We start from the raw sequence: 13,566 nt of genomic DNA, 5'->3' as shown, positions 1-13,566 counted from the left end.
TCCGGATGCAGTTGCACTTGCACCTTTCAGTTAATTCGACAATTTAATTAGTTTCTGCACAAGCAAATACGTGACGTATTCTTATCGTTGAAGATTATTTATAATTGATTTTAGTTTTGTTCGTTTTCTGAGAAAGTTCAAAACAACTTCAACCTACAATTTCTATCCTTTTCACATCCCATGACAATAATTCATAGTTTAAAATGAAGTTCACAGCGACGTTTAGGTCTATCGATGTGTTGTCAACACTGCGCCATCTGTAGATCGTCTTACAGCTCCAGAGCTCCAATGAAGTCTGAGAGGGCTACAAGGAGGCCAAGTTATCGTTCCTCCCAATATTTTCTCGTCGACAAGGCAAGTTGTAAACAGGTGAACAAGAGTTTCCTCTTTTTCCCCACAGAATCTATATACTGGTCAGTATATTCTCATCATAGGTACTCTGAGACGACAATGTCCTGACTGTCCGATCATGAATGTCAGGGTTGCCGGACCCGGGTTTATCAGGCGGTTTTGGTCCCAGTTGTTAGCGACACTTTGCGGACAGGAAAGAAACTCTTCGTCTGCCAATCAGCACAACGATAATATCATCGTTACTTGCGCCGTTTTTCTCTGAAACCCAAAGCAATCCTCTGTAATATCGCCCCATTTATCGCATCATAAGTCATCTCTGTTGAAATCATCGAAATCCTTGTGTCTTTTTTATCAGCGAGGTGATAACCACGAAGCCGGTACGGAAGGTTAGTTTCCTGTTTCTCTTCCCTTTGGAACCCCCTTTCTACTGCCAGACCAGTGGGGACTCGATTAGGTTTCTTCTTAAGCCCGTTGGGGTAAGTAATTGCATTTTCACCTGTTCAGTTGCTCAATATCGGCCATTATAATCATCTGAAATTGGTCGACCAATTACTACCATTTACGAAGTGGCGTTTTCTCCAGATTATACATCCTCATATAGTTTTTCACCAAATTATCCAACGTTTCGAACAAAAATGGTCAAACTCATTTTCTTCCCCTGCTTTTGATATGAGGGTTACTTCTGCCCCTCTCCATTTGACCCAATCAAATTTGTATAGAGGGTGTTTCAGGGAGTGTAACACTTTGACAATTTTTGTTCGAAAAATTCGAAGTTTTTACAATTTTCTGGTAACAAAACCGCACACGTGAAAGCTTGAGGGTTAATAACTTATATCGAAAATAATCGGAAGAACGACTACAATATACACAACTAAGAAACAGAGTGAACCTAGAAATTCGAAACATCAAACGAGAATACTGGGAGAGATTCTCTGCGGAAATGGAACACGACCTATACGGGGCGCAGAGGAAAGTTTGGGGAATGCTAAGAAGGAGAAAGTTGGATGTGAACGAATGCTCGCAAACACAAAAAATCGACGAAGATACCTGTACAGCTCTGATGAAGACATCCCCTCTACGGACGACGATGGAAACCATGAGAGAGTGGAAATAACTACTGAAATGACTGCCGAAACAGCGAAGAATCTAAAAAACAGAAAAGCTCCTAGATTCGATGGTATTCCGAATGAACTCATAAAATATGGCGGAGCCTCCCTGATGGAAGAACTCACAAAACTGTTTGATAAAATCCTAACAACTGGAAAGATACCAAGGAGCTGGAAGAAAAGTATTACCGTCCCAGTTTTCAAAAAGGGTGACAAAAGAGCTCCAGAAAATTATAGAGGAATAACATTGCTCAGTTCTGTCATGAAACTCTTCACAAAAATTTTGGAATCCATAATCTACAAATATATAAACATCTCAGAGGAACAGCAGGGTTTCAGGAGGAACAGGTCAACCTTAGATCCCATTTTCATATTGAGGCAGATCACCGAAAAATCGATAGAATACGGAAAACCAGCCTTCCTCTGCTTCATAGATCTCACCAAGGCATTCGATAAACTGAGACTTAAAGATGTTATCAAAGTACTTAAAAATAAAGATCTACCTACACCTATAATAGAAATTGTGAGACAACTGAATACCGACACCTCAACACATATATCTGTAAACCAACAGCTCACCGAAGAAATTCCAACCCCAACGGGTATACGACAAGGAGATTCATTAAGTCCCCTACTCTTCAACATAATTATGGACCAAATAATACACCGCGTCAAGAATTCTGGAGTGGGATACAGACTCAGCACAGGAACTATAAAAATTATCTGCTACGCCGATGACGCAGCGATTGTGGCTGAAGACGAAGATGACCTGCAGAGACTGCTATATTCATTCTTTTTAGAAGCATGCAAATACAACATGCAAATATCAACAACAAAAACAAAGTCATTAGTCATAAGCAAAGAACCCAAAAGATGCAAACTTGTCGTCGCAGACCAACCAATAGAACAGGTGATGACATTTAGCTATCTCGGCGTACAGATATCTTCGAACCAAGATAGAACATACGAAGTTCGTGAGCAGGCAAGTGAAGCATGTAGAATGGCAGGTGCACTCCGCGACGTCATATTCAACAACAAATATATGAGTAAACAGTCAAAAACCAGGATCTACAAAACTTGTGTCCGACCTATCATGACATACGCCATAGAAACCAGAGCAGACAAATAAAGGACTAAGTCCATCCTCAGAACAACTGAAATGAAGATACTAAGAACCATATCTGGATATACACTGAGGGACAGGAAGAGGAACACAGCCATTTTGGAAGAATGCCAAGTCCAAGACATTGTCAAATGGGGAAGAGCGCGACGACGTTACTGGAACAACCATGTCAGCAGAATGAACGCGGAGAGAATAGCTAAGATCGCCCGAGACGGAATCCCAAATACCAGAAGACCCATAGGCAGACCTCCCAAACGCTGGAAAGACTCCTGGGTGTCTACATCCATAGAGGATTAGAGTGGAATTTACAAGCCTCAGGCTTAACATAAGAAGAAGAAGAAGAAGAAAATAATAGACCAAAACATGTCTTGCTGTTATCGCTGCACCTTCAACAAATAAACAAATATTCCCCCTCGTCATCTATCAGAAGACATTATATCCGTTCGATTGGTCTCGCATCCAATCTCTGCGAAGCAAAAAATTTGGAATTTTCGAATAAGCCCCATCCAGACTGGAATATTGTTGTCGCTAAAGATCCAGACGTAGGAGGTCGATGCCGACGAACGAGACAAAATATCATATTGCGCTTTCTTATCTCGCGTCTGTAGGAGTTTAGGGCCGATTTGAATTCGAGAATGTTGGCGGATTTATCGCAGCATTTAGAGATGAATCCGTCCTGGTTTTATTATCTGCCCCGATCGTCAAGACCCCCAGCGTGCGCGGGCATCATTGGAATGAATTCCGCATAAAATGAATCCTTCCAATAGGGGTGATTTTGGAGAACGAGATGAGAGGTGGTTAATCTCAATCGTTAAATATAACTAGATGGAGGGTAGCAGTTCGGAAGCTCTACGTTGCAGATTTCAACCATAAGGCGAATATTATGGTTGTTCCAATCATTATACGTTTCACTCTCAGAAACCTTCTATTTAGTCAGTTGTTACTTGTACAGGGTGGGCAAATTTCGATGTTTTAGCACTACAGTTTTTGAACCAGAGGAGATAGACAAAATCTGATACCCCATTCTCGTTCTCTTTTTCTGAAAAACTAACAAGAGTAGTAGTCATTTTTCGCCACCTTCTTTTGTTTTCGAGTTATAAGCGAAAATTGGAAAAATGGCGATTTCGAAATGAATTTATATCTCCGCTAATACTGATGATAGAGCTCTGAAATTAAAACATTATACAGGCATTTTTTTGAGTAGAATCCAGTGGCGTGCTTGCCTTTTCAGTAGGATTTTTAATTACGAAGCTATGACCCAAAGTTATGTTTTTTTAAATGGGAACACTAGATTTCTGTGCAATTTTTTAAAAGCTTTATTTTTACTGATTTCAAAAATATATAACATCATATGGTTTGCATCAATATAAATAATAAAAAATGGTCAAAAACCTTTTTTCTCAATATTTCTATGGTTTCAACTTTTGACGAGCACAGAAAAATAGAGCTTCCTATAATAAGAGCAGTCTCCTTCCGGCAATGTCGTTCTTTCTATGCTTTTTACCAATTTTCATAAAATTTGAATCTTGGAGAAATTGAGTAAGAAGCATAGAAATAAAAGGACTGATAGAAGGAGACTGTGGTAATAATAAGATGCTACATTTTTCTATTCTCAACGGAAGTTGAAACCATAGAAATATTGAGAAAAAAGGTTTTTGACCATTTTTCATTATTTATATTGATGCAAACCATATGATGTTATATATTTTTGAAATCAGTAGAAATTAAGCTTTAAAAAAATTGCACAGAAATCTAGTGTTTCCATTTAAAAAAACATAACTTTGGGTCATAGCTTCGTAATTAAAATTCCTGCTAAAAAGGCAAGCACGCCACTGGATTCTACTCAAAAAAGTGCCTGTATAATGTTTTAATTTCAGAGTTCCATCATCAGTATTAGCGGAGATATAAATTTATTTCGAAATCGCCATTTTTCCAATTTTCTCTTATAACTCGAAAACAAAAGAAGATGGCGAAAAATGACTACTACTCTTGTTAGTTTCTCAGAAAAAGAGAACGAGAATGGGGTATCAGATTTTGTCTATCTCCTCTGGTTCAAAAGCTGTAGTGCTAAAACATCGAAATTTGCCCACCCTGTACACGTATTAAGTATTCGTATTTGAATTATATAATTCTTGAAGATGTAGTAGCTAGTATGTCAAATATACCTGATGCTGAAGTATTTTCTATTTCGATAATTTTGTCTGCATGATATTATAAAAGATTGTGGTGAACATCAGTTGAAATATCCCTATCCCAAGAGATGGAACTCTTTTTCTTTTCTATAGTGCAGCTTGTGAGAGATGAATCTAAATTAAGTGACTTATACAGTTTGGTCCAACGAAAACTTAACACCTCGATTTTCCGGCTTTAGAATGAAAATGTGGAAAATTGCTTGGACTGCAACTGCCGAACAGGGGTGCGCAGAACCTCTTTATTTCGAATAGGGATGAGGGGTGTTATAATACCCCATGTTGTAGATCTTATCGAGTACTATCTTATCCTGAAATTTCGCTTCAAAATTTCCATCGATTACGAAATGACAGGTAAAATAGTGGAAGGGTGTATACTTTTGTGATTATTTTATAAAATGCTGGAAATGGGCACCGATCACTTCCATGCAGTAATATAAGTTTTGCTGAAAACGTTCTCATACATTATTCAAGAATTCTGGTGAAAATCGGCGGCATTCATTAATAATCCGGGTAGTAAATCATCCAGTTACTCAGGCTGGGTAGCGTAAATCTTGGATTTCAGGTGACCCCGTAGAAAAAAGTTCAGTGGAGCCAGATCAGCTGATCTGAGTGGCCACTCATATGCTCCTTCTTATAATCTAGGCATGAGGAAAATTTTCATCTACGAACTGATGGTCTTCTGCATTCCCCAATACTTGCACGAGGGCTAGATAAATATCGTGCTCCAATAGATCTGAATAAATTGGGCCAGTGAGATAACCTGGCATAAAAAATGGTCGATTATGTGATTTCCATAAATGCCCTCACAAACATTTAAATTTTAGGGAAGCTGAGTATGCACCTCAAGGATCTTGGATTTTCATCTGACCAATACCGAGAGTTATACCGGTTTACAATGAAGTTAAGGTAAAAACACCCGCCCGAGAAACAGATATCGAACATGTATTTTTGATTTTAGTTAATCATATCACTGACCACTTCGCAGAACTGGAGTCAGCGATCAGGATCTTCCTGATTCAATTCCTGAACCAATCTCATCATATAAGGATGGAATTTATGTTGTTAAGGATTTTCATTACTGTTGTGCGTGAAACATCAGATAAATCGAACAATTTCCCAGTACTGAAGTTCGAATCCATTACTACATGATTCAAGACAGCCACGTCCCTTGCTTCGTCTCTTCATGCGTCTTCTTTTTGTTTCCGACTGAAGCGGATACATTTGTTCCAGGATGTCGTTCGTTAAATGATGCCACTGTTGTTCGAACAGAGTTATTTCTAAAAAATAATTTTATCATTTCCATCTTTTCTTCTACCGTATGCACCATTTTAATTATACTACAAATTAAAAATTGCTTTAACACATTTGTAACGTTTTTCGCTATTTCGTTTCGTTATTTCATTATCGATGGATATTTTGAAGCGATACAGATAGTACTCTATAAGATTCTCAACAAGAGGTATCGCAGCACTCCTCACCACTGTTCTAAATCAAGGTTTTGCCCACCCCTGTTAAGAGGTTGAATTTACGGAGATAAAACAGTTGGAAAAACAGAAGGAACAGTTGTTCCTGAGTGATTTTCCACATTTTCATTAAATGAAAATTTCAGGAGGTCCCATGAAACTCTCTTGTAGATACTCTTCGCGCCATCTACATCATGATACTTCGAACTAGCTGTTGGTTGACGCAGATTCCAGCCTGATTTTCTTGACATTATCGCATTGCATGAAGATAACTAACAAAGATGTCTTTTCCAAGGAATCAGATGATATGCAGAGGGACTTAAAAGTAAGTACCTTTTCATATAAATTAGAAAATGAACCCTCTTCGAGGGAATTCATGATTAGTGCCCTAATTACAAGTCTAGATTTCTATTACCTCTATTTCTTGTTGTATCTCTGTTTAAAATTTCTCCTAGATTCCTTTGAAACTTTCAGAGCCTCTTATACTGGCCACCTTAAAAGGTGATATTATTGATTGTTCAATTAACAAAAAAAAATTTAAAAATTCCTCCCAAACCAGAACATAATGTAGATGAATATCTGTGTATTTCCAAAAATCAAAATGCATACTCACAAATTCTTGATGTCTACCAGGATTCCTATACTTATGCTTCCTGACCAACTTAGGATAAGGATGACTATCAACAGGATGCTGATTTTTCCTGGTATTGTCGATTTTTATAAAATTGCTTCCTTCTGTTTCAGGCGCCGGGGATGGTGGAAACAAAATTGGACCTCTGGCAGAATGTGATCTCGAATTGTCCACTTCGTATGGATGGGGATTGAAATTTCTCGGATGCAAATAGATCTCTTGTTGCGGTTCTTCGAGTGACAGCACTTTACAGCTGCTCCAGAGGAGAATCCACAAACTCGAACAAAAAATCTGAAAAAATCGACGTTTGGATGATAATTCAACGAATTATTTGCAATAAAGAGCTCCTTTTTTTGGGTGTTTAACTCAAACATCGGAAACAAGTTCGAAATTTCGATATCAACATAAAAGCACATTCAGTGTTCATGATTGTAATCATTCCAAGAACAAGAAACGTTTTCGGACAAAGATTTGGATCCAAATTGTTTGGGTCCTTTCACTATTCAGTCAATTCAGTGGATATATATCTGTAACTGAAACTATTCATTTTATATTCACTTTCTTCGAATAATTTTCTAAGCATTATATTCAGTTCGTTCCAGGAAATTCTGTCAAAAGGTTCTTATGTAATTGAGGAAATATTGAAAGAGATCTGAATATGAGATAGCTTCACACCGAACAATATCAAGTAGGTTGATTCAAATTCTGATCTGGATGAATTCTGAATGTCTCCATATTCATCTGTCTTGATGTGAGAAACCATTATTTTTAAGTAAGTAATTCATAATGCAGGAGACAACAATGAAGTTATTTATATGCAGGGTAACCCAGAGAGGAGCCATTAAACGCTCATGATCGGTATATCAGGAAAAAATAAGAATTTCTATTCCCACTATCTGAAACCTAGATTGTTGCGTTTTGAATTAGCTGAAATTGCAACATTGATGCTAACAAAACTTGTCCAAGTTGAACTGGAAATCAGAAATGATTTTCTTATTTTGTGTGAATGTCATCGAAATTAATATGTATAACAACTAACTAGGTAGAAAAAGTCCTCTTTGGAGGAAATAGATTTCTTTTTTGTGTAAATCCTTTCATTTTGAAGTTATATATCCAGGTTAGTAAATTCTGCTTCTACTTCTCGTAACTAATTTGAAATATACATAAAGTTTTCCATACTATAAGGACGAAATACATATGTCCTTAGACATTTTGACTAAAAGTCCATTTCATTTCGGAAAATAGTAAAAACTGACATCTCTACAAGACAGTCGTTATCGAAGATTTGCACAAAGGATACAAATTATGAAAACTTCACTAAGCTTTCTCCATTGTCACGAGATAGATGAAGATATTCTCAACAGATTAAGATACATTTTTAAAAATTTGAACACCAAAATATTCTCCGTTCGTCGATGTACGAGGATGTATTGATATCTAGTTAGCCTAGACCAGTTCCATGCATAAAAAAAAATATTTCGTTACCATAGCAACGAACAATAACTCATCAGAAGTGTCAGTGTGAAGTTTGAGGTCAAAAAATTAAACCAGAGTTACGCAATAAATTAAAAGAAAGAAGATGTCCACCGAAATTGTGGAAATCGAAAAATTGGAGTATCGAGCCATCATCAAGTAGGTACCTGTATTTAAAAGGGGTAGGCAGATTTTCGAAGATATACTTAATAGATACCCTTGGTGATCAATGTCCTTCGTATGTGACCGTGAAAAATTGTACTGCAAGCTTCAAAAGAGGTAAATTTTCCATTGAAGATGATGACCGATCGGGAAGGCCAGTTTCTGTGTCAGTCCCCGAAAATATCGATGCAGTTCATGACATGATTTTATCAGACCGTCGAATTGGGCTAAAACGGATATCTGAAGCACTAAATATTTCATACGAACGCTTTCATCATATAGTTCACGTCAATTTGGGGAAAAATTGCTGCAAAATGGATCCCCAAATGTTTGAATGTTGACCAAAATCGTGCAAGGGTAGAAGCATCGCGTTCGATCTGTGCTCGATTTGAAAACGATGTAGACTTCTTAAACCGAATTGTTACTATGGATGAGACTTGGGTACATTTCTACGATCCAGAAACAAAGCAACAATCGATGGAATGGTGACACTCTGTTTCTCCAAGATCTCAGAAGTTTCGTGTCCCAAAATCTGCTGGAAAAGTTCTTGTGTCAGTTTTTGGGATTTCCCTGAAGTAATCATGATTGATTTTTTGTATAAGGATAGAACAATAATTGGAGATTACTATTTGACATTACTGACCACTTTACGGAAAAAATTAAAGAGAAAAGACGCGGAAAGTTATCCAAGGGTGATTTGTTTTTGCAGGACAACGCCCCTACACACAAATCTTATGTTGCAATGCAACAAATTCGTGATTTAGGATTTGAATTACTAGATCTGGCTCCATCCGACTATCATCTTTTTACTCAACTGAAAAAATGTTCAAAAGGTCATAAATTTTCTTCCAACGAGGAGGTAATAAAACCTGTGGTGGTCTGGTTTGCAGAGCAAGAAGAAACATTGATTTTGAAAGGTCTAAAGATGTTGCAGGTTCGCTTTAATAAATGTATGAAATTAAAAGAAGAATATGTTGAGTAATGAAATATTTTGACATTGAAATTTTGTTCGGTTCTATAGTAGGTTAAGAATTCTTCAATATTTACTCGTAAACACACAAAAGTGTATAAGCTTTTTATTTACAAAAATTGACACCAGGGGGGCATCGCTTGTTTGGAATTCCCAATAGAATATGACATCAGAATTGAATCGACTTAATATCATATTTCAGGAAAGGGATCGGCAAAACAACAAATTCTGGAATTGCTGTTAACGAAATCATTTGATCTTCACATTGCAGCATAAATTTCTCTCGTCCAAGGAAAAAAGTTTGTGAATCCATGAAAAAAATTTCACCCAGCTGCCTACTCCGAATTATTCAATCAACCTTTTCAATTAACCCGCCAACTTGATCATTATTTCAGAACTTCCGCCGCCAATTTTCACAGGACGTCGATATATCTCAATTTAACAACAATTTCACCTGTGACTTTAACGGGCGACTAAGCGACGAAATTCGCATTCCTACTGTACGTTTCAACAATCTCGTTTGTCAGAATTATTGTTTATCGCTCTCGTTATATTCAAATTTGAATGTCTTATTTCGCTTGTACCATGGATAATTTTTCTTGTTCGAATGGGCTGAGTTATCGTACGTGTTTCCCAATATTTCCTTTCCTGGAGGTTCGATCGATTTGTAAATGATGTTACTGCGGTTTTTAATCGGTCTTTTTAATTACCGAATGCAAATCACACGAGTAGAGTGGTCCCCATGAGCAATTGGAGCAGATTTATGCGATAATGTACTCGGGGCAATAACGTGAGAATTGTTATGTTTGGATGGGAACGGAATGTTGGGAAACTTCATTACTATGGATCTATTAAAAGAATTCACATATATAAAATAATACCTATGAATTGAGGAATAATAAGAAGCATTTATTAACTAGTGAGTTTCGAAATATCAACATATATGTAATTCGATTTTTCCATCGCGAAGAATCTTTAGAATGGAAAAACTTATGTTTAGTGAAGATACATTTATATAAAATGTAGAGTCATTCGGGGCAACTGTGCGCACTTTTGCCTTTCAAGCCATACCCTGTTTCAAATGTTGAAGCTAGGAAAATTAAAACATATTCGTAAGATAGAGAATTTTCCAATCTATAAGAAATCAAAAAGCAAACAAACAAAAACGTTTTCTTTCTGCAAAAAGAAATTTAATGGTGAAAGTCGGAGTGCGTTCACATGCCCCGTATTGCGGGTTAGTGTGCGCACCCTCAGGGGGTAAGTGAACGCAGTGCTTTATGAACCACACAATCAAAACAAATTACAAAATAATGTCATCAAAATGTTACAATATTAGAGAAATGCTGTTTATTGTCAATACAGAAGCGCCTTTTTACAAGCAGTGCATTATTGTTCGTGCCACAATTCTTGGTGAACACAACACTAACTTGATACATTTTCCTGTTGGTGGCTCTTCATATTTTTCTGAACGAATAGGACAATACTGATCGAGTCTTAACCAAGAAAATCAACAATGTCATAATTTATTCCTCACTGAACTAATGCCCATATAATGAAACTATGCGCACACTTACCCGCGCACACTTTCCCCAGTAAGCCAAAATTTGAATTGACGTTCTTATAGAGTTGAGCAGCTAAGAGAACCTAAAATTTTTTATTATATATTTAGATTAATATGCCCATGATCGAATAAAATATTGTTTAACACTGAGGGACTCGGAACTTGGACCTGGCAGAATTTGCAGAGATGATAAACAAGAAAACTAGTGAATTTGATTGATTGCAAATAAAAAGTTAAAGAAACGTGGCGCGGCGCACTCCTATTGAAAACTAATATGGCGATTCTGCGCCCTTGCTTCACCCAAATGAGCCTTGCATAGTCGAGATATACCCACTGCGCACACTTACCCACTGCGCTCAGTTACCCCGAATGACTCTAACTAATGTATTTTATGTCAGTTTTGAGCCCAAAGCAGTATAATTTTATTTGTCATTTACTCATATAAAGCTTCATAAATACATAAATGTTATTATTTATTGAATAAACAGATTATTTACGTTTAGTGCTTCCCGACAAACTCTTCGATAACATACATGGTGTCTCTGATTGTTCTTCCAATAAAAAACTCGAAAACTAGTTCGGTCTTGCTGGCAGGTCATTTTATTGATAATATGATGATGAACTTCATGCCCCTAAGTTGTGTCAGGTTATTAAATGACACAGGCTTTGCCTCAAGTGGATTTCTTTGGGTTTATTATTCAGATATTAAAATTGTGTCAACCTACTAGATTCCAAAGAATAAAACTCATTATTATTACTAATATGACAGACTTTGAAGATCACTTCCATTCTGGATATTTAAAAGGATGAAAAAATTTCCCAATATGGAATGAATCACTTTCAGGAAATTTTATAAAACTGGATTCAACTGAATATGTTCCGAAACCTTTCCAAATAGTAGATAATCTAAATACCAGTACCGGCAGTACCACAGCCCTCTCAAACACATTCACACATAAGGCTGTATCACTACTAGTAGAGGTTAATTGGTAAATTTGCAATGATCATGAAAATTCTCATAATTTCCTCATTTCCCGAGCATCTCCTCGAATATCCGGAATGAAAGTGATTTCCAAAATCTCTCATAACCTGACACAACATAAGAGCATAAAGTTCATTATCATATTATCAATGAAAATGATCTGCCAACTTGAGCGAACTAGTTTTTGAGTTTCTCTATTGGAAGAACAATTGGAGATACGACGTTTATTATATATTCTGAATCAGGAAAAGTATGGGACTGAAATTTGGAAAAATAACATAGAGTAACATTTGTTTTTCGATATCACTCATACTTTACGAAGTAAAGGCCGAAAAATGAGTTTCCATTTATAACTTGCAAACAAAAGAAGATAGGGGATGCGGTTTTGGCCATCAACAATCTTTTGAAAATCGAGGTTGGAAACGTGCCATCCATTCTTCCCTAGCTCTTACGGTTACAGAGCTGTCATTCAATCTCATCGAATTTTGCCCACCCTGTATATCAAAAAGTAAAGTTTTCTACATAGCGACGTAGAATATCTTTCCGGTAAAAAAGCTCAAAAAAACCTATCTGGGGTTGTGCATTGCGCTTCTATGAAATTCCAAGTCTTCTACAAGCTTTCTTTTTTAATTTTTTCAGAAAACAGTTAATAACTCGAAAACGACTCAAGATGGCCATAAAGAAATGTACATAAAATGAACGTGGAATTTAAAGATACATCCGAAAAAGTCATAATATATAAGGTGTTCCATTTGAAATAAGAAATTTGATGCCATTTCTGGTACAACAGAAAGTTATTGAGAATGAAGTTCTAACTGACTTATCTTCATACAAAATTTAGGAGAGATCGAATTATTATTTCTTCATAAACTTTCAGTGGGCACTCTCGGTGGGACATCCTGTATTTCTCGATTATTCGAATAGATTCTTGCCATTGATCCGAACAATCAACGACACAAATTCAATTCAAACCACATTTTCTTCGAAAAATTCATAGTCTGGAACAAAAGACCGATTTCATCAGTTATTTTCTAGATTGAACTCAAAAGGGTTCTGAACTATCAATCAAGCGTTTGTTGGAAATCATAAAACATTAAAAATCTCCATCAATTAATTTTTCTGATCTTGAAACATCGAACACTTGCAGTAAAACATAAACTGATTTTTTCTGCAATTAATTACCAACTAGCAAACTCGTTAAATAAATTGAACATAAAAGCAGAAATTAGCAATTATTCCAACAAGGAAAGGTCGAAAAAATCAGGAGGCAATCATCTATTTCGCACGAAACTATTTTATGTCCACTTTTTAATTGAACCGCGGCAATAAAAAAATCTAAATTACCATCATCACGTTATCCATTTCAGAATGCACACACCACCACTCCTCGTTCACTTTGAATGTGAATTACACGAGGTTTCTCACTCAAATCGGATTTTCACGTCTATGGGAGTGGGTCTCTTTTCTACCACCCTACTTACAAATGATCTTGGAGGTTGTTCCATGGGTTTATATGGTTCCCACCACAACAGAAGTGGAGAATACGACATCC

At 36.6% G+C, this 13,566-nt stretch overlaps 1 protein-coding gene across 1 annotated transcript in view; it reads right to left on the bottom strand.

Moving 5' to 3' along the window:
- LOC123316453 overlaps positions 1-13,549 on the bottom strand; it is a 28,316-nt gene extending 14,767 nt beyond the window's left edge. The window contains exons 1-2 of the mRNA XM_044902521.1: positions 13,359-13,549; positions 6,849-7,157 (exon numbers count right to left, since the gene is read on the bottom strand). Of these exons, the coding sequence (XP_044758456.1) occupies positions 6,849-7,157; positions 13,359-13,376 (327 nt within the window). The 5' untranslated portion in view covers positions 13,377-13,549. The remainder of the gene's footprint in view (positions 1-6,848; positions 7,158-13,358) is intronic.
- Positions 13,550-13,566: the final 17 nt, after the last annotated feature.

Source organism: Coccinella septempunctata, chromosome 1 (genome assembly GCF_907165205.1).
Source record: "Coccinella septempunctata chromosome 1, icCocSept1.1, whole genome shotgun sequence".
In the NCBI taxonomy this organism is placed as follows: Eukaryota; Metazoa; Arthropoda; class Insecta; order Coleoptera; family Coccinellidae; genus Coccinella; species Coccinella septempunctata.
This window is presented reverse-complemented; position numbering and strand designations above follow the sequence as displayed.